This window comes from Taudactylus pleione, unplaced genomic scaffold (genome assembly GCF_031769625.1).
Source record: "Taudactylus pleione unplaced genomic scaffold, aTauple2 ptg000039l, whole genome shotgun sequence".
NCBI lineage: Eukaryota > Metazoa > Chordata > Amphibia > Anura > Myobatrachidae > Taudactylus > Taudactylus pleione.
The window spans coordinates 4,016,164-4,037,961 of NW_028284441.1; the positions used below are offsets into that span (position 1 = coordinate 4,016,164).

General features: G+C 50.3%; 1 protein-coding gene across 4 annotated transcripts in view; it reads left to right on the top strand.

Moving 5' to 3' along the window:
* The first annotated feature begins 2,230 nt into the window (after positions 1-2,230).
* The window catches only part of KLHL13 (kelch like family member 13), a 111,327-nt gene continuing 91,759 nt past the window's right edge, over positions 2,231-21,798 (top strand). For 2 of the 4 annotated variants that reach the window (XM_088452974.1, XM_088452980.1), the window contains exon 1: positions 2,528-2,604. Coding sequence is in view for 1 of the 4 variants with exons in the window: in XM_088452993.1 (XP_088309119.1) it covers positions 2,549-2,604 (56 nt within the window). In the remaining 3 variants the exon portion in view is untranslated. Of the gene's footprint in view, positions 2,428-2,527; positions 2,605-21,798 lie in introns of those variants that run through there. The other 2 variants (XM_088452993.1, XM_088452988.1) reach the window with 2 other exon arrangements.

Here is a 21,798-nt window from a genome sequence, read left to right on the forward strand (position 1 = left end):
TGCGATAGTATGCTAATTCATTGGAGTGATCGCAATCCTGCCGTTGCACTACATACAGTCAGGTGCATAAATATTGGGACATTTACATAATTTTCATATTTTGGCCTCTAGTCACCACCACAATGGTTTTGAAATGAAACAAACAAGATGTGCTTTAACTGCAGACTTTCAGATTTAATTTGAGGGTAATTACATCCAAATCAGGTGAACGGTGTAGGAATTACAACGGTTTCTATATGTGCCTCCCACTTTTTAAGGTGAACAGAGGCCAAAATATGAAAATTCTGTCAGTGTCCCAATATTTATGCACCTGACTGTATGTACCCCAACTTTACCTTACACAGTACCATCGCAGCCTCATGCACACTTACACAAGCTCTGACCTTACTCAGAAATTGCTAACTTCCGTGCACGGTCTCAGGCCTCAGGCTGCGTAGGGCATCGCAGTGAATAATTTATGCATGCCCCTGCAACGGCGTTCAAATGCCCTGGCACGTCTGCGTTCGGCCCATTGCCATCCACAAAAGGCACTTCCTATCAATCACTCCACGATGGGTCTGCGTAGTCACTGTGATCGCAGTCCCGATCGCAGTGGCTGGTTTGCGCACTGTGATACATATGTATGCGCAGTACACAACAATTAGCCAATTGCATGCGTATTAGCAACTGCCTTCCTTGGTGAATCAGGCCCACTATCTAATCCTCTACAACTGCTAAGCCAGGGCTTAGTCAAATGAAAAACGCCTTTCCTTTTCTTTGCATGTGACCTACTCCAATAAAGTGCCAGCTTTACCTAACAGAAACCAACCAAATACCACATGTATGACTATGGTATATGTTTGAATTCCTACAGGATGAGCTTAATACAGGGAATGATGTACACCTCTATGTTGTTCTAATATTAATTATATTTGTAAGAGCATAGACTAAGAAGTAGGAGGTGTCAGGAATAGTAAGGAGAGGAGACTATGCCAGGAGCCAGATGCTGACGCTGAGGTGGGCCTGTGTGTTCTTTAAATGCCAGTGCCTATTTTTAGTCCCAGTCCTGCCCTGCTTGCAGAGATGCCTGGTAGCTCACGTTGGGGGCCATGCTCGGATGGACGGTCTGTACCTAGCGTGGGGCTGGTCCGGGTTTCGGTGGTGCGACCGAAGGTTGTGTCTAGGGACGAGCAGTGCATGATTGCAGTGACTGTGGAACACCTGGCAGCTGCCGGAGTGTCCCAACTGGTATTCTGGACCGGTAATAAAGGTTAGTCTTAAGCTGCCCATCCACTAGGCGATGCGGGGGGACGACGGCACAATTATGACGACGTTGTCTCTCCCGCGGGGTGAACTGCATACACTGAACGTTCAGTGTATTCAGATCAATCATCCCCGAACATAGCAACCTGACGCGGTCGTCAGGTTGACCGCCATGTTCGGGCGATGATTGATGTTAAAAACGACCAGTGGGCGCACGCATCGCTGGTCGTTTTTAACCTTTTACTGCCCGATTTGCGGGCGATTACCAAGCGATGGAGCGTTAACGACCGTCGTTATCGCTCCATCGCTAGGTATAATTGCCTAGTGGATGAGCAGCATTAGGTTAGTCTTTTAGTTCTCCGAAAAGCGGATGACTATTCCACCTCATCACCCGCAGTTTTAGTATATGTACATATGAGGCGTGGGACTTTTCATCCGCAACAAGATGTTATAGAAGTGCTGAAAATATGTGTGCACTCTATAAAATAGCTGTTAATAAATATGTATCTGTGCAATACTTTTAGAACGAGTATTAAAAATTACTTCAAAACTACTTTTTAACAGATCTATTGGGAGGAATAGTAGCATCAGCTGTGCCTGCCAAGCATACATTAGTTACTATAAGAAAAATTATAGAAGAGAGGGACATAAAACAATATGAGGCGGATTCCTGAATCTTTGATCATTTCCTATATTCATTTAGCTGCTGCTGGCAATGCTCAATAAGCTAATTATAGCCCGGCTCTCATACACTGCCTGTGCTATGCAGCGTCAGCTGTTTCCAGGCAGCTGGAGAGAGCGGTATAGGCAGCCAATAGACGAGGCGCCTTGCGACTGGTCTCCTCCCCTTTTCATAGCTCGGACCAATGAGCGATCCTTGTGATCGGTCAATGCTGTAGAGCGTTCGCCCCGCCCCCCTCCCGCTGCGCCCGGACACAACCTGTTCGTTATTGTTTATTATCGCTGCTGTAGCGGGGTGTGGTGACGTCATTGTGCTAGGCCTGTGTGCGAGCAGGCGGCGCTCCGGGGTTTGTGGGAACGCGCACACAGGGTCGCGGGAGCGCGCCTCAGCGTCCCGCCCCGGACGCACACACACAGTTTGCTCAGTGGCGGAGTAATAACTTTTTCCACCCCTGACCCAGATCTCACTTGCACCGTGACCGTGAGGCAGCAGCGAGGTGTCCGGTATGAAGTTTGCGGCAGACGGGATAGGGGGCTGGGTGCCTGGTGGCTGAGGGGTGTGGGCCGCTGAGCCGCTCTGACTCTTATTTCTCTCTTTTGGCAGACTCCCTGCTGTCGGGACGACATGGACTACCCGGTGACCAGGGGGGAGGTGCTACCGACTGGACTGCAGCAAGAGCGGTAAGTTGTGGCTGGCAGGGGACACCGGGGGCTCTTTCAAGGACACAGGTCGGGTTAGAGTAGCCAGAGACCGGTGGTGGCACTGTAAGTCCCAGCATGGGCTGTCAGAGGTGTGAGACTGGTGTTGGGAAAGGGTCTGGATACTTAGTTCTGGTTATTAGCATGACCTGCATTATGTATCTGTACCTTCTGTCACCAGCACCATGCTGTCAGGGGTATATCACAGCTACTTATCCCCAGTCCCTACCGGTGTCACCAGCACCATGCTGTCAGGGGTATATCACAGCTACTTATCCCCAGTCCCTACCTGTGTCACCAGCACCATGCTGTCAGGGGTATGTCACAGCTACTTATCCCCAGTCCCTACCTGTGTCACCAGCACCATGCTGTCAGGGGTATGTCACAGCTACTTATCCCCAGTCCCTACCTGTGTCACCAGCACCATGCTGTCAGGGGTATGTCACAGCTACTTATCCCCAGTCCCTACCTGTGTCACCAGCACCATGCTGTCAGGGGTATGTCACAGCTACTTATCCCCAGTCCCTACCTGTGTCACCAGCACCATGCTGTCAGGGGTATGTCACAGCTACTTATCCCCAGTCCCTACCTGTGTCACCAGCACCATGCTGTCAGGGGTATGTCACAGCTACTTATCCCCAGTCCCTACCTGTGTCACCAGCACCATGCTGTCAGGGGTATGTCACAGCTACTTATCCCCAGTCCCTACCTGTGTCACCAGCACCATGCTGTCAGGGGTATGTCACAGCTACTTATCCCCAGTCCCTACCTGTGTCACCAGCACCGTGCTGTCAGGGGTATGTCACAGCTATTTATCCCCAGTCCCTACCTGTGTCACCAGCACCGTGCTGTCAGGGGTATATCACAGCTACTTATCCCCAGTCCCTACCTGTGTCACCAGCACCATGCTGTCAGGGGTATATCACAGCTACTTATCCCCAGTCCCTACCTGTGTCACCAGCACCGTGCTGTCGGGTATGTCACAGCTACTTATCCCCAGTCCCTACCTGTGTCACCAGCACCATGCTGTCAGGGGTATGTCACAGCTATTTATCCCCAGTCCCTACCTGTGTCACCAGCACCATGCTGTCAGGGGTATTTCACAGCTATTTATCCAGTGGCGTAACTATAAATTTTGCTCCCCCATGCCAAAGTCAGTCCAAGAATGATTGTTTGTCCATGCAAGATGACGTTTTGCCTCTTTCTGAGTTCCGTTTTTTTGGAGGGAAAAATCCGAACTCGGCGTGCAAACTCGAACCTATCCGAGCCTGCACATCCCTAATAATGACCTACAGTAAAGCGCTTATAATAAATGTATGCCATGCTGTAATGCCCCTATTTCACATTATGCCACATACAACAGATTATGCCACATACAACACATTATGCAACACAGTAATGCCCCTAATAGCACATTGTGCACACAGTAATGCCAAATACACATTATGCCAAACAGTAATGCCCATTATATCCCACCCTGACAGATCTACTTCACCAACCCTCCTTTCTGCTCCTGCCAGTCCGTCACCTGAGCTCAAGACAGGTTGCACAGTTTTTATGTCCGTGTAGAACCAGATTATTGGGAACATAGTTTATAACCTGTAAACTGTGTATCAAATTAGTGCCCCCTGTAGTTGTGCCCCAAAATGCAATGCCCCCTATACTTGTGCCCCAAAATGCAATGCCCCTGTAGTAGTGCCCCAAAATGCAATGCCCCCTGTAGTAGTGCCCCAAAATGCAATGTCCCCTGTAGTAGTGCCCCAAAATGCAATGTCCCCTGTAGTAGTGCCCCTTTTGCAATGTCCCCTGTAGTAGTGCCCCTTTTGCAATGCCCCCTGTAGTAGTGCCCCTTTTGCAATGCCCCCTGTAGTAGTGCCCCTTTTGCAATGCCCCCTGTAGTAGTGCCCCTTTTGCAATGCCCCCTGTAGTAGTGCCCCTTTTGCAATGCCCCCTGTAGTAGTGCCCCTTTTGCAATGCCCCCTGTAGTAGTGCCCCTTTTGCAATGCCCCCTGTAGTAGTGCCCCTTTTGCAATGCCCCCTGTAGTAGTGCCCCTTTTGCAATGCCCCCTGTAGTAGTGCCCCTTTTGCAATGCCCCCTGTAGTAGTGCCCCTTTTGCAATGCCCCCTGTAGTAGTGCCCCTTTTGCAATGCCCCCTGTAGTAGTGCCCCTTTTGCAATGCCCCCTGTAGTAGTGCCCCTTTTGCAATGCCCCCTGTAGTAGTGCCCCTTTTGCAATGCCCCCTGTAGTAGTGCCCCTTTTGCAATGCCCCCTGTAGTAGTGCCCCTTTTGCAATGCCCCCTGTAGTAGTGCCCCTTTTGCAATGCCCCCTGTAGTAGTGCCCCTTTTGCAATGCCCCCTGTAGTAGTGCCCCTTTTGCAATGCCCCCTGTAGTAGTGCCCCTTATGCAATGCCCCCTGTAGTAGTGCCCCTTATGCAATGCCCCCTGTAGTAGTGCCCATTAAAGTAATGCCCCCTGTAGTAGTGCCCATTATGCAGGGCCCCTTGTAGTGCCCCTTCTAGTAGTTAGCCCCCTGTAGTGCCCCATCTAGTAGTTAGCCGCCTGGAGTTGCTCCCCCACCTCCGCACGCACTCAAACAAACACACACACAAAAGAAAAAACACAAACACTTACCTTTATCTCCGCTCCAGTGCTGCTGCCGTCCATACCACGGCGTCCGCTCCTCGGCACTATGGGAGTGATGTCATTACGTCACTCCCATAGTGCTCTGCGGGACCCGGAAGACGGAGGGAGCTCCGTCCTCCGGCTGCCGCCGGGGTTTGATTAGGAGCCGGGCGCCCGCTGGTAACACACTCAGGGGGTGCCCGGCAGATTGAGGGTGCAGGGGGTGCGACCGCACCCCCTGCACCCTCCGTAGTTACTACTACTGCCCCCGTCGCCCTCAAGCTACCCAGCGCCTCCAAGCCGCTGCGGGGGCAGTAGTTACGCCACTGTATTTATTCCCAGTCCCTACCTGTGTCACCAGCACCATGTTGTCAGGGGTATGTCACAGCTACTTATCCCCAGTCCCTACCTGTGTCACCAGCACCATGTTGTCAGGGGTATGTCACAGCTATTTATCCCCAGTCCCTACCTGTGTCACCAGCACCATGCTGTCAGGGGTATGTCACAGCTATTTATCCCCTGTCCTTACCTGTGTCGCCAGCACCATGCTGCCAGGGGTATGTCGCAGCTACAGATGTGTCCTCATATATGATTGCTGCCGCCACACCAAATAGCCACTCTTGGTGTTCCACATCCTGTGTGACTCTGCTAGCGCCCAGTGTCTTTTACTCCCAAAAATGTATGTGTACTGATAAACACCACGCGACTGCATTGATTAATTTGATATGCTACACTTGTATAGCAGTGTGAGTCTAGAACAGTGGGCCTGATTCAGACCCACTCGCGAGCGGCTGTCCGCTCGCAAGTGGGTCGATGTTATGCACTGAGCATGCGCACGACGGAGGGAGCTCCGTCGTGCGCATGCGTCAGACGCGACGAGCGAAGGAAAGTCCTTCGCTCGTTGTGTCCGATCAAAGGGGGCGTGCTGTCAATGTTGATTGACAGCACGCCCCCTTTGGTGGGCGTGCCGGGGGCCTGCCTCACTGACGGGGGCGTTCCCACGGGAACGCCTCCCGTCAGAAGCCAGCCCACTGACATCACTAGTGATGTCAGTGGGAGTGATTTTGGCTCTGATAGAGCCAAAATCACTCCGGAGCTTGCGGTTGAAAACCTCAACCGCAGGCTCCGGCTCGCAATTTCGATGGTCGCGATGGTCTCGACCATCGCGGCCATCACAAAGCACGCTCGTATAGCCTGTGGGTGGTGACCCACAGCTATACGAGCGTCCAGGAGGACGCTCCATGAAAATGGAGCCCGGCCCTCATTCAGATCGTGCGCTCTGCTCAGAGCGTACGGCTCTGAATGAGGGCCAGTGTTGGCTAACCTTGACACTCCAGCTGTTGTGGAACTATATATCCCAGCATGCTCTGCCACAGTTTTAGCATGCCCTAATAGCAAAACTGTAGCAGTGCATGCTGGGTTATGTAGTTCCATAACAGCTGGAGTGTCAAGGTTAGCCAACACTGGTCTAGAACTATGATGCCACAGCTTTTTTCTGCTCCAAATTCCATTGTACTGATTCAATCGCACACAGAATGAGTGTCGCATATCAAATTAATCAGTGCAGTCTCATTGTTCTTCTTAGGGGGGTATCCAATTAAGCCAAAAACATTTTCGCCCGTAAAAAATGTTTTTTTTAGCTGATTTTTTTTTTTTTTTTTTTTTTAATCGTGCTATCCAATTAAATCCCGTTTATTACTGCTGGAAATGTTCTGTTTTTCTAATAAAATACATAGGATCCGTGAAAAGTCAATCGGGAGAAAAACACCCTATCGGGGATTTGGTTTCGCCTGCCTCAGGCAAAACTAAATCCCTGATAAGTGCCGGCTCCGGGGTTTATTGGATAGGCCCGGGCGAGGTAATTAGCCGCAGCTAATTGGATTCCCCCCTTAGTTTTGGTGCTAGCAAAGTTGCACGGGTCCTGTCTGCTCGTGCCACATGGGGTAATGAGGCTAGGTGTATGAGGACACAGCTTTACTTGCTTCATGTGCCTACCTGTGTCATCAGCACCATTCCGTCAAGGGTATGTCCCTGCTACTTACCCCCAGTCCCTTTCTGTGTTACCAGTACCATGCTGTCAGAAGTATGTCCCTACTACTAAAGCCGTCGCTGCTTGTGTCACCAGCCCCATACTTTCAGGGGAATGTCTCAGCTACTTACTCCCAGTGTCTGTCAAAACTTGGTAGAGCCAGTGTATGACTGCACACCCCATCCGTATTCCACATATTGGACACCAGAACCATGATTTGAGGAGTCTCTGCCCTATATTGAGAGAGCTAGTCTGTAACTGCAAACCCCCACATCATCACACACGTGGGACACCAGTGCCATCACCTCTTGTTATTTTTCCATAAGTACTCAACAGGACACTTAATTTTTCCTGTTACTTTGCATGTCTGTCTACACAGCTTGGTGTGTCTGCCACTGATTAATGCATCATCTATATGATGTATCTGTACACACCATCCATTATTGCCTTTTGAATGGGATTAAACCTCTGTCGATTTGAAAATTCTATTTGCACAGTGCAGCAGTTCCTCAAATGAATGTGCAGAGTGTGACAAGTCTCTGACTTCTAAGCTTACAAATCCTCCCCCCCCCCCCCCCCCCTCCCAATCCCAATTAATACCCAGTGGGACATGTTTCAGATACCTGCTCTCTGATTCACTTACATCATGGTCTATTTCCTGAGATTGGCATGTAGATGTGGGCTGCTCTTGCAACATATTTTTGGGAACATTGCAATACAAAGTTATTGCATGTGGACTCTTTTTAAGTATAAGTGCTTTAAGTTGGTTAATACAAGCTGAGCATATATTGTTATGATTGCTAATTCATGCAGATCACTGAGTGACAATTATGTGTAAATGTGGCAGTTTTGACGTTATTATGGCTCATCAACAGGAGATTCACAGATAAATTTCTTAAAGGCAATATAAGACTGCGCTCAAAAAGTGAGTTATGTGCCAGGATTAAAATGTCACAAAAATCTACCACCCTTTGCCTCTGAGTTTGTTCTCTTAACAGTGAGGAGGGCAGAATGCTTGCTCATTCTTTGTTGTCATGTTTCGAGATGGCAAGACTTTTTCTGTACTGTATATAAGTGATATTGTCAATAAATAAGAATGGTGACAGTCTGACCATGAATCAGAATGAACCAGCTACAATGTCTCCACCTCTGCCATGCAATTCCTGTGTCTGGGACAAGACAGATATAGATACCCTCAGCAGGCATCCTTCTGTATACTACCTACCAAAGTGTTTTAAATCATTCAGTGCCATTGTAACCAGATTTTGTCCATCCTTGATGTAAGGACTCTGGGGGTCATTCAGACCCGCTCGCGAGCGCAGGACGCTCGCAAGTGGGTCGATGGTGCCGTATTGCGCATGACGGAGGGAGCTCCATCGTGCGCATGCGCGAGACCCGAATAACGACGGCCAAGCCGTCGTTATGGGTCTCGCACCAAAGGGGGCGTGCTGTCGATGGTGAGTGACAGCAAGCCCCATTTGGTGGGCGTGCGGGGGGTGTGGCTGCCAGACAGAGGCGTTCCCATGGGAACGCCTACCGTCTGAGTCCGGCCCCACTGACATCACTAGTGATGTCAGTGGGAGTGATTTTGGCTCTGATAGAGCCAAAATCACTCCAGGGCTTGCGGTCACCGAGACCCTACCGCAGGGTCTTGTCGCAAGCCCAATGGACGCGATGGTCTTGACCATCGCGACTATCATCATGGACGCTCGCTATAGCTGTGGGATGGTAACCCACAGCTATGCGAGCGTCCATGAGGCCGCTCCATTTTCAGGGAGGAGGGCCCTGATTCAGAGCGAGCGCTCTGGTCAGAGCGTACGGCTCTGAATCAGGCCCACTATTCTTCACATGCTTTCAACTTTATTTATCTATGCTGCTTAGTCAGAGAGTGGGTTAAGATTCGCTATCAATACAGCCAGTTGATAAGGTCAACTGATTACGACCTTCTCAGTGACCAGCTGCATGGCCAGAGGTGGAGGGAAGCATTCTTCAGACAGATGCATAGGGGAAATTCAATTGTTTGCATCTGCAATTTTAAGTGATGGGCGCCCGACAGAGCAATTTACTGGTTGCTCCGTTCTGGCACGAGAGTCACTGGACTTTAGACTGGTTTAGCTGCTATACGCGGGTAAACCCTGTCTATTTGGGAGCGACAAACGCAACAATTGAATTCCTCCCCATTGTGTGATAAGGTTGTGCTTAGACCAGTCTTGGCTACATATTAAAATTTCCCTCTGATCCTTTTGTTTGGCAATTGGGCAAAGAACCTAAATTGCAGTGTGGTGTTACATTAAATAAATACGACTGAACACTGTACAATCTAGGATATATATATGTGTGTGTGTGTGTGTGTGTGTGTGTGTGTGTGTGTGTTCTGCTAGAATGCAGGGGCAGAGCACTGAGGGAACCAGCAGAGAATCTCTCCCGAAAAGGGGATGTAGCCTTGTGACACACTTCCAATTTGTCACACATTTGGGGCATGCCCAGCACTTGAGAAGGTGCTGGACTTCCGCCAAGCTCTCCCCTCACGGTGAATAGATGCCGTGCACATGTCTGTTCAACCGGCGTTGATCTTTCACCGCAATTTTCCCCACCCGCGGGACAGGCTCAGGGCAGGCTGTTTTAGCAGGGTGCCACTAAAAAAGGAGGGCACATTTTGCTCTTTTAAAATCGGGCAGAACACGGTGCCCCGCTATAGAACGGCCTAACGGGAACACTCAAATATATTTATGTATTTATTTGTGTTTGTACTTTATGCACAGACAGCTTTTTACCTAGCTCCACCAAATTTGGCATAGTGATGTAGCTTGACCAGGATTAAGTTTTTCCCATAGAACTGGGACACTCTTAAATTACGCAGGTTCTTGGGCTGAGGGGCTGGCTTCATACACACTGTCACACTCTCATCTCTTCCAAACTGCTGTTACATCACTTTCTACTTCAGAGTCCATAGGGGGTCCACAGGGTTGACCTTGGGGTTATAGCTGGAACAGGATCCATGGGCACCACACAGTTAAGCTTTTAGCTCCCAGGATGCACTTGGGTCCTCCTCTATACCCCGCCCCCGAGCCACAGGCACCTCAGTGTAAGCTGGTGCCCGGCCGGAGTCGGTCACCGCGCAGGGGGGCTGCAGGAGCAGCCCCCAGAAGCTTTTTATTTTAAGTTAAATTTTATTTAGTTTTAATCTATTTTTACTACAGACGGCAGCGAAGGGCTGTCTGTACAGACGCCCACGCTGCCGCTCTGATCCCCGACTGGCGCCGCGACGCCAGTACTGATCTGGGGATCGCGGCGGGAGGGCAGAGTCCGTACTAGCCGGACTCTGTCTACCTCCCAGGACTGCTGCCGGAGTCGCCGGGGATTCAGGTAAGCCGCGCGTCGCTGGCTAGCGGTGGCGCGCGGAAATGCCTTAAATGCAGTCCTTTAGCCTCCGGTCCTGGGGACAGACCGGAGGCTGCTGGCAGTGGCGGCGGGCCCCCCCATAACCCGTGGGACCACTAGACCACCAGGGATAAAGGGGCAAGCGGGAAGCCAGCATCCCTGGGGTTATGGCCAGCCAGGGGAGGAAGCCTTCCCTGTTTAGCGGCTCCTCCCCTCAGCTCAGCGCGCCTTTCAGCACGCAGTCTGGCGTTGCTGAGCTGCAGATTCCTCGGCCACTCCTCCTCTGAGGTCTCCAGCGGCCATTTTCCCAGTGGCAGCGCAGATCTCAGGGAGCACGCGGACCGGTCCCCCTGTGTACCTCTCCCCTGATTAAGGACAGCGTACACAGCACTATAGCCCTCCCAGACACTGAATCTGGGCAGGTTGATTGTAGTGTAAAGGTGCAGTGAGTATATCTTCCTGCATGGTATGTGACTTTTGCTAGTGCTGCCTGTCTGTGCTTATTTTCCGCTTACTGTCAGCTTATACCTATCCCTTTACTTCTCCTACAAGCCCTGCAGGTGTGTGGGGGAGGGGCGTTTCTACTGACCTCACTTATATAGATCACGTATTTGTGAGGTCCGTCACATACAGTTGTGTGCTACTCAGTGCCATATTGTGGTCTGTTGTTCAGCACACCGGTGAGTGCGTTTTACTTCTACCCTGGTGCCAGATATATAATATATTCTGTCATGTCAGACGAGGAGGTTGAGCGCTCAGTGGCTCCAGTGTTGGCCTCCTGCGGACGCTGTTCTGCAGGAGTAGATAGGGAGGATTTGTCACAGGATGGCCTGTGTAGTCGATGCCAGGTGGCTCCTGGCCCATCCAGACCTTCTCTGGCGCAGGAACCACCGTGGGCGATGTTTTCTCAAGTGCTGGTGTCTATTGCGGACCGTCTGTCGGTCCCGACTGCTCTCCCTACTAGGGCGGTGCCCCAGCCGACCATCCCCCATTCCCCGGGTGTCCCGCAGTTATTGCGGAGTCCTCCTGGGTCTCAATCAGTTGGTCCCTATGCGGGGTTGCCTATGTATATACAGGCTTCCCCTGTGCCGCAGCAGCCTGTGGTACCTTTTCAGGCCCCTATGGCGACGCCTCCACCATGGGTGGATGTGCTCTCCAACTCCGTGCATAATTTGGCGGCCGCTTCCTCGGCTTTTCAGTCAATGTTGCAGACTGACATGCCTTCTAGGATTTCTAAACGCCCACTCATGACACGGGCTGCTCAGGTATCGGACTCAGAGGGTTCCTCAGATGATGGGGAGGTCCCTGATGACACTGACTCGGACGCCTCGGTCCAGGAAATGGATACCAAGTCGTCCATTAATGTGCGAGCACTAGTTAGGGCGGTGCGAGCTATTCTTCTTATAGAGGATGAGGCACCGGTTCCTAGGTCGAAGTTTCCTAGTTTCAAAAAAACTAAGGTGGCTTCTGCGGTGTTTCCCCTGTCGGATCAGTTGACGGATCATATGGCGGTAGCTTGGCAGGCGCCCAGTAAGAGATTCCTTCCTCAGAAGCGGTTGGCTTCTAATTACCCCTTCCCTGAGGCACATTGTAAAAAATGGGAAACTCCACCGGCGGTGGATTCCCATGTCACCCGTTTAACTCGGGGCGCCACCTTACCATTACCGTCGATATCCTCGCTGAAGGATCCCACGGACAGGAAAGTTGAGACTTGCTTAAAGTCTATTTACTCCCTCTCCGGGGCGGTGGCCCGACCGTCCATGGCCATTTCCTGGGTGGCCAAGGCCATTGAGGGGTGGGCCAATGCATTGGAAGATACCTTCCCGGACGACGCTCCGGATGTCCAGCGGGCGTTGTTGGGACAAATGAGGGACGCCGCTTCTTACATTGGAGAAGCTTCTTTAGATGCTAGTCTGCTGACCTCGCGGGTATCGGCTGCAGCGGTGTCTGCCCGCCGATCCTTATGGTTGCGGTCCTGGAGAGCGGACTCTGATTCAAAGAAAGGTCTGGAGGCCTTACCTTTCAATGGGGAATTACTATTTGGTCCGGACTTGGACAAAATAGTGGACACCCTGGCTAAATCCAAGTCGGCCTTCCTCCCTTCGGCGGCACTGCCTGCTAAGGTTCGGAGTTCGGCTTTTCGTTCCTTTCGGGTTCAGGGTAAGGCGAAAGGTCAGTCCTTCCCGAGACAGTCTGCGAGTAAGACGGCCTCTAAACCCAAGAAGCAAGCCTGGAGTGCTCGGCGCCCTTCTTCCAAGCAGGAAGATAAACCTGCGGCCTGATGGGACGGGCCTCCCTCTGGGGGACCTCAGAGTGGGAGGCCGACTTCTTCTATTTGCCCAGTGCTGGCACGATACCACCACGGATGCCTGGGTTCGAGAAGTGGTCTCCCAGGGGTACGCCCTGTCTTTTCGGCACAGACCACCCCACCAGTTTTTCTGCACAAGTCCTTCTCAGGACAAGACCAAGGCGTTACAGGTTCAGGAGGCTATAGAGTCCTTGCTGAAAGCAGGGGTCATTGTTCCCGTTCCTCTATCACAACGAGGGATGGGGTATTATTCGTCTCTGTTTCTGGTACAGAAACCCAATGGTTCTCATCGCCCTATCCTCAACTTGAAGTCTCTGAACAAATTCCTCAGAGTTCCCAAGTTCAGGATGGAAACGTTACGTTCCATCATTCTGGCGATGGAACCGGGGGATTACATGGTGTCCCTGGACATCCAGGACGCCTACCTCCATGTTCCGATAGCATCTTCACACCAGCGGTATCTGAGGTTCGCTATCCTTCAACACCACTATCAGTTCCGGGCGCTACCCTTTGGTCTCTCCACGGCACCGAGGGTGTTCACGAAGATTATGGCGGTCATGGCCGCACATCTTCGGAACCAGAATGTACGGCTGCTGCCGTACCTGGACGACCTCCTGTTGCTGGCGAGCTCCCCGGAGGTACTGCTTCAACATCTCCACCTGACGATCGCTTGCCTGCAAGCACACGGGTGGTTGATAAATTGGAAAAAGTCCTCTCTGATTCCATCACAGCGGATGGTTCATTTGGGAGCCCTGCTGGATTCGCGTCAGCAAAGGATCTTCCTGACTCCGGAGAAGGTCGCCTCACTACAGCTGCGGATACGCAGTTGCCTGAGCCGTTGCCGCCTGTCGGTCCATTCGGCTATGAGAGTTCTGGGGTCCATGGTGTCGACATTCGACATGGTGGAATTTGCCCAGTTCCATTCCCGGCCCCTGCAGGGGCTGATTCTATCAGAATGGAACGGGTTACCTCACCGGATCCGCTCTCAGGTGCTGGTGTTGTCTCCGGACGTTCGGCTATCTTTGGCTTGGTGGCTTCAGACAGCTCATCTGGTCGAGGGGCGCCCATTTTGGATCCCGGACTGGGTCCTGCTCACGACGGATGCCAGTCTCCGGGGTTGGGGGGCAGTGACCGGCTCTTTGTCGCTTCAGGGTCGTTGGTCAGCGGAAGAAGCACTTCTCCCCATCAACATCCTGGAACTGCGGGCAGTATACAAGGCCCTGCAGTCGTCCGGCCCCGCTCTTCACGGAAGGGCGGTACAGGTGCAGTCCGACAACGCCACCACGGTGGCGTATATCAATCACCAAGGCGGAACTCGCAGTCAGGCAGCGATGTCGGAGGTGTCTCGTATCCTGTCTTGGGCGGAGGGTCACATTCCAGCGATCTCGGCGGTCTTCATCCCCGGAGTCCTCAATTGGGAGGCGGACTTCCTCAGCCGTCACGACGTGCATCCCGGGGAATGGTCGCTTCACCCAGAGGTGTTTCAGCTACTCGTGGACAGGTGGGGACTGCCGGAGCTGGACTTGATGGCCTCCCGTCACAATCACAAGTTGCCCGTTTACGGGTCAAGGACAAGAGACGCAGGTGCAAGTCTGGTGGACGCGCTGTCGGTGACATGGACGTTTCACCTGGCGTATCTGTTTCCTCCGATATCCCTGCTTCCTCGGGTTCTGCGGAAATTCAAGCAGGACGGCGGCATGCTCGTGCTGGTAGCTCCGGCGTGGCCCAGACGTCCTTGGTACTCCGATCTCAGGAGCCTCTCCATCGACGCTCCGTACCTTCTTCCTCAACTTCGGGACCTGTTGTCTCAGGGGCCTTGCCTTTACCCGGATCTGGGTCGGCTGTCTTTGACGGCGTGGCTCTTGAGACAGCCGTCTTGAGGTCTCGGGGCTTCTCCAGTTCGGTTGTTGGTACGATGCTCAGGGCACGCAAGCCTGCTTCAGCACGGATTTATCACAGAGTGTGGCACACTTACTTTCAGTGGTGTGAGTCCAGACTTTATGATCCTCAGGTGTTCCGAGTTTCTAGGGTCTTGGAATTTCTTCAGTCAGGATTGGATCTCGGCTTACGCCTTGCATCTCTGAAGGTTCATGTGTCCGCCTTGTCTGTGTGGTTTCAACGGCGGATTGCAATACTACCAGACGTTCACACCTTTTTCCAAGGTGTTCTCAGGATCCAGCCTCCCTTTGTGCCTCCTGTGGCTCCTTGGGACTTGGCGGTGGTGCTACGGGTCCTGCAGGGTCCTCCGTTTGAGCCTCTGGAGGCGGTGGAGCTCAAGTGGCTGACATTTAAGACTGTTTTTCTCCTGGCAATTGCTTCGGCCAGGAGGGTGTCTGAATTGGGGGCGCTTTCCTGTCGCCCTCCTTTCCTGATTTTTCACCAGGACAGAGCGGTGCTCCGCACTCGTCCTGAGTTTTTGCCCAAAGTGGTCTCGAAGTTCCACATTAATCAGGAACTTGTTGTGCCAGCTTTTCAGTCCCCTGATCTTTCAGCTGGTGAGACTTCCTTAGATGTGGTCCGGGCGCTTAGAATTTATGTAGACCGGACGGCTTCGGTTAGGAAGTCTGATTCCTTGTTTATCCTCTTTGGTTTTCACAAGAGGGGTTGGCCTGCCAACAAACAAACGTTAGCCCGTTGGCTTCGTTCCGTTATTTGTGAGGCTTATGCACAGGAGGGCTTACCTGTGCCAGCCTCTGTTAAGGCTCATTCCACTCGTTCTGTGGGTCCCTCTTGGGCTGCTAGACGTGGCGCTTCTGCTGTTCAGCTGTGTAGGGCGGCCACTTGGTCTTCAATTCAAACGTTTTTGAGGTTCTATGCGTTTGACACCTTTGCCTCTCAGGATGCATCCTTTGGGCGCCGGGTACTCCTTTCAGCACAGGAGCGTCCCCGCCCTTAGTTGTACTGCTTTGGGACATCCCCAAGGTCAACCCTGTGGACCCCCTATGGACTCTGAAGTAGAAAACAAGAGATATGGTAAGAACTTACCTTTGTTATCTCTGTTTCTACGAAGTCCATAGGGTCCACAGGGCGCCCGCCCTGACGCACCTGGCTTCAAATGGGCTGTGTGGCTGGTCACCGGTTTTCCGTCTCCTATTGCTGTGAGTATGGATTCTTGTGTGTTCCAGTCTTCCTTCTCTGTTCCATATTCTCCTCCGGCCTAGGCTGCTTACCAACTGAGGTGCCTGTGGCTCGGGGGCGGGGTATAGAGGAGGACCCAAGTGCATCCTGGGAGCTAAAAGCTTAACTGTGTGGTGCCCATGGATCCTGTTCCAGCTATAACCCCAAGGTCAACCCTGTGGACCCTATGGACTTCGTAGAAACAGAGATAACAAAGGTAAGTTCTTACCATATCTCTTGTTTTTCCAACAGCCACATACATGAAATACAGAATTGGTCAACCCCCTGTGTTTGCATGATGAACTTTGACATTAATCAGTGTGTTTTTATTAGCATTTCTCACACTCATCTTACAGCAGCCAACCCGAGGGTCCCATTCCCCCCCCCCCCCATTGGCAACCCTGCTGGACATGGTCTTCAATGTTTGTCTGCAGAGTGATATCACAGGGTGATTCAGCTGCGGATGCAGTCGCTGGGATCATGCATGCATGACCTGCGTATGTGCTTTACGGGTCTGCGATCACGCATGCAGTCCAGCAGCAGACTCAGTGATTGACAGTCTTTTGCCATTTTTTGGCAGGATGGGGCGTCAACAGCCTCATTTTGGTGTGGAAAGGCCAGGATCTCTGTTGGCTGACTGAGATTTCCTGGCCTCTTTTACTCATCTGCAGCATCCGGCTTGCATGAACCCATGGTCACTCAGCTGGCCGAAGGGATTGCAGATGATCCGATATTGCATCCTTGGACGCAGCTCTGATCAGTAATGCATGCAGGAGGCGTGACTCCTCCTGCTGCATTACCATATTATAGCTATCGCAGCTGTTAACATGTTGGTAGCTGCGATAGCATATCTGTCCGCAGCTGAATCACCCCCTCTGTTCTGCAGTGATTTCTGAAACTCTACTGGTTTCTGTTCTGTAAGTCAGGCTGCTCCTGATATATGCCACTCCAAACGGTATGAGAATACGCCAGTCTGCACTGTTATTGATTACTAATTTGCATAGTTATCCTGGTTATAGGTGAGGACAATGTAAAAAAAAAAGGCGGCTGCAGGTGTACTTCAGGGTCCAGTCTTGAACCTGGGCAATGCCCGGTATCCTTGCTAATACATATTATGTGTTTATCTATCCAAATCTATCCACGTTTTAATTAGGGCAGGGCGCAGATACTGAAAAGGGGGCATGGCTTCTTCGGTGGGGGGGTGTCCTCCTGGCACACCATCCCCCCTTCCGTCCTTCTAGAGGACGTGCCCACTGCCCAGCACTCAAAGAAATGCTTGGCTGCCCTCAAGCTTTCCACCGAGGGCAGGGCGCATTTTAAAATTGGCCAGGGTGCTATGTATGTATGTATGTATGTATGTATAGATATAGATGGGTTGGGTATGATATCCCGGCTGTCGGGATGCTGCTGTTCAGAATACCAACAGCAGCATCCCGACAGCCAGAATAGAGACGCCCATTGGAAAGCAAGGTAAGTATTTTTTTTTCCCCCTACCCTAGCCCTCCATCCCTGCTGCCTAAACCTAACCTCCCCCTCCCCGCACCCTAATCCTAACCCACCCTCCCGAGGGCTATTCCTAATCCTGCCCCTAATGCCTAAACCTGCTACTTAACGCTACACTCCCCGTGCACCCTGATACTTACCATTCGGGATACTGACGGTCGGGATCCTGGTGCCGGGATCTGGATTTGTTGGGATTTCGGCACCGGTATTTAGACCGTCGGCTTCGGTATTTAGACTGTCGGCTACATCCCGATATAGATATGTAGATCTATATAGATAAGACAAGCACCTACTAGTGTAATATATTAAAATAAAATCTCCTAGAACATCAGCCCTATATAAAATATATGATACCAAACATAAGCTTATAAGAAAGCATTTCAGAAGAATTTTTATCTTCAGGTAGACTCTATTAAGCTGATTTTCTGAGTGCTGTTCATCGAGATGATTCAGCCAAACATTTCAGTGTGTATCATAGGAAAAGAAAAATTCTCAAATTGTTTTATTAAAAATAACATATTTATTAAATGTAGATCTGTCCAGTTATTTACTATACCAGCCTTGGACGTGAAGAGGGAGGTCTAATTTCAAGTTTTAGCATTGTAATTACCCTTTCCCAGTATTCTGCCCAGAAAATGTTTCCAGCCGGGTGGCATCAAGAAGTAGACGGGTGGGGGCCTTTGCAATAGTAAAATGTTTTAAACCCTGACATTATAATGATTTAAACTTGAAATAACATTTTATATATTAATTCTCTTCTTATTAGAGACCCAGTAATCTGATTATGAAAAAGCTGCAAAGTCTGTAGGATCTGGTCCTTTTTATAAAGCTCCCAGATACTGTCCCCACTTGTAGGCTCCCAAAGTGCCAGGTGGTGCACCCGCAAAAAACAGCCTGGGGAGAACACTGCTTTCCACTTGTAGACCATGTTCTATCACTATTTAAACATGGTAAGCTTTAAGGGTGTATCCACTAGACGATAAAGTTGAACGGTAATGATAAAATCGTTCGATCATCGTTTGAACATCGCACAGTAATTGTTTCTAACGATGTACGATGCGCGCTCCCGCTGGTCGTTTGATTGTCTCCTCCATCGACTGAACATGCAGGTCAATTTCACTTGATCGTTTACACATCGTTTACACATCGTTTACACATCGTTTACACATCGTTTACACATCGTTTACACATCGTTTACACATCGTTTACACATCGTTTACACATCGTTTACACATCGTTTACACATCGTTCATGCTGAACGATCAAACGATGAACCACTGTCTGCCCACTATAGCTGAAAGCTCTCAATCACAGATTAAAACAACATAGTTTATTGTTTGAACAATTTGCAAAAGATTTGCAAAAGATCTGAGTGGAAGATCATATTTCAAGGGAAAATCGTTAAGAGGTTGGACAGGGATAAAATCGTCTAGTGGATGCCCCCCATTAGTGCTTTGCCAATTCTGGATTACATGCAGCAGCTATTTTCCTAGGTGGCAGTGCAGAATTAAATGACCAAATAAATGTTGCCTTATGTGAAAAAGCTTACTTCTATAAATTGACTCTGAAAGAATTTAAGTTATTTGACATTGTAGCTACAATTGCTTTGCAGCTTAGTACAAGCTAATATTCACTATTATTGTTTTGGGCAAACTGAGTGTTTGGACTGTGAGGGTGGATATTCAGTTGTTTTTTGGGCGCAAAGTTACTGAGCTATGCAATTGTCGTGCTGATGATAGAACGTCTACTTTGCATAGCAAAGTTTCCATTGATCTCAATTTAAAGGACATGTCCACTTCTTGACAAGTACTGCTTTACCCCCACATGTAGCCATTGGCCCGCCCCTACTCAGTGAACCTATTACCTGAAGCCCTCTATGTCCTCAAGTCTATGGTTTACATGCTGTCAGCACAGGGAGATGCAGTCAGTCCATTCCTCTCCTGTATAACTGAATACAGCTCTGTGGGAAAAGAATTTACAGACCCCCTTGTCTCTGCTGATTGGTTTACGAGATCACTGGTTTACGAGATCTCCGGCCTTCAGATAACTGGGGAAAGGTGGGCAAGACTTGTCAAAAAGTTGCTATGTCCTCTAAACACCTTAAGTTCCTCTATCTTTTGCAACATATAGTGTGAACTCTTAGGTTATAAAACATCTTTGTGCCCTGTGAAATGGAGTTTTCTAATCTATGAATTTTGTGATATTAACATTTCTTGGAACGCTTATTTATTATTTTTTTAATCTCCCGTTTGCATGCCAAATGTGTATCCTGGCTCAAGTTGGCAATAAACTGGATTAATTTCCCTTTTGGCTGGTGTCCTCTTTGGATATTTATTTAATAAAGGAATATTTTTAATTATGTGGCACTATAGGTTCAGTGCTAGTCTTATATCCATCTTTTAATAACAAGCTTTGATTTCTCACACAAAAGGGGAGACAGAAAAACTTTCTGTAGCCAAAGGCTGCTTTGCCGTGTGATTACACTTGTGATTGCTGGATGACTTCATCTTAAGAAAATGTTATTACTCGTGCTCCAACTTGCCTAGGAATATTATCACTAGTTTCACATGATCCTTAGCAGACAAGATTTTTCTTTGTAAGTTACATTTATATACGTCCTGGAGGGGAAGCAGTCGGGAAGGCGACGGACGGAATCCCGACCATCGCTTCCCCACTGTCTTATCCTGGCAAGGGGTTAAATGACAGGCGTCAAAATCCCCACGCCTGTCATTTTACCTACGCCGGGAGCCTGACACCCGGCTTACCGATTGAAGGTAAGCCGGGCGCGGACAGCGCGCGGGGGGTGGACGGTTAGGGTTCTCGGGCGGTACTTAGGGTTAGGTACCCCGCCGGGTGTTTAGGGTTAGGCTAGGGGAAGGGAGGGTTAGGCACCCCCTGGGGGACTTAGGTTTAGGTGGCGGGGAAGGAGGGGTAAGACTTAAGCACTTAGGGGGGGATTAGAGTTAGGCACTTGGGGAGGTTAGGTTTAGGCTCCCCTAAGGGAGGGTTAGGAGGTAGAATAGGGTAGGAATAACTTACTTTGGGCCGATCAGGATTTTCACTGCTGTCGGGATGGCCGGCGGTCAATCATACTGAAACCTCCTGGAGAACCAGGATGATTGCTACTTTATGGTACAGTTTTGCAACAGAATTGATATTTTATTTAATCTGAACTCGCCTTTATAAATACCCAAGTAAAACACTAACAATGGGCCTGATTCAGACCCACTCGCGAGCGGCTGTCCGCTCGCAAGTGGGTCGATGTTCTGGACTGAGCATGCGCACGACGGAGGGAGCTCCGTCGTGCGCATGCGCCAGACGCGACGAGCGAAGGAAAGTCCTTCGCTCGTTGTGTCCGATCAAAGGGGGCGTGCTGTCAATGTTGATTGACAGCACGCCCCCTTTGGTAGGCGTGCCGGGGGCGTACCTCCCTGACGGGGGCGTTCCCACGGGAACGCCTCCCGTCAGAAGCCGGCCCACTGACATCACTAGTGATGTCAGTGGGAGTGATTTTGGCTCTGATAGAGCCAAAATCACTCCGGAGCTTGCGGTTGAAAACCTCAACCGCAGGCTCCGGCTCGCAAATTCGATGGTCGCGATGGTCTCGACCATCGCGGCTATCAAACTGCACGCTCGTATAGCCTGTGGGTGGTGACCCACAGCTATACGAGCGTCCCGAAGAACGCTCCATTTTCATGGAGGCCGGCCCTCATTCAGAGCGTGCGCTCTGCTCAGAGCGTACGGCTCTGAATGAGGGCCTATGACGTTTAACACCTACATTAACTTGTGTCTTTAGTACCCTCAAAAGTTTGTTAAAAATAAACACAATTTCACTTGAAATGTGAACTGCAGTTTTTATGCAGTCAGCATAGTGATCAATTCTGTTGTGTGTGCATGCGCATGCATTCGCGCTGTGTTGAAATCGGCTAGTGCTCGTAAGTGCAGGCAAAACCCATTCATGCCGGGAAGTGATACTAAAAATGTCCTGGTGTGGTACAAATTTGTTGTGAAAGCAAACTATGAGTGCAAGAAACTTATTTTGAATGCTGTGTGTTATTCATTTCTGATATGTGAAATTCTTTAGGGATGTAGTATGAATCCCGACAGAGATTGCGAAGGTAAGTGTTAGGGTTATGCTGGCCATACACCTGGCCGATTTTCGACGAGTTGTACGATGAATCGTGTAGAAATCGTGTTTTTTTTTTTTTTTTTTT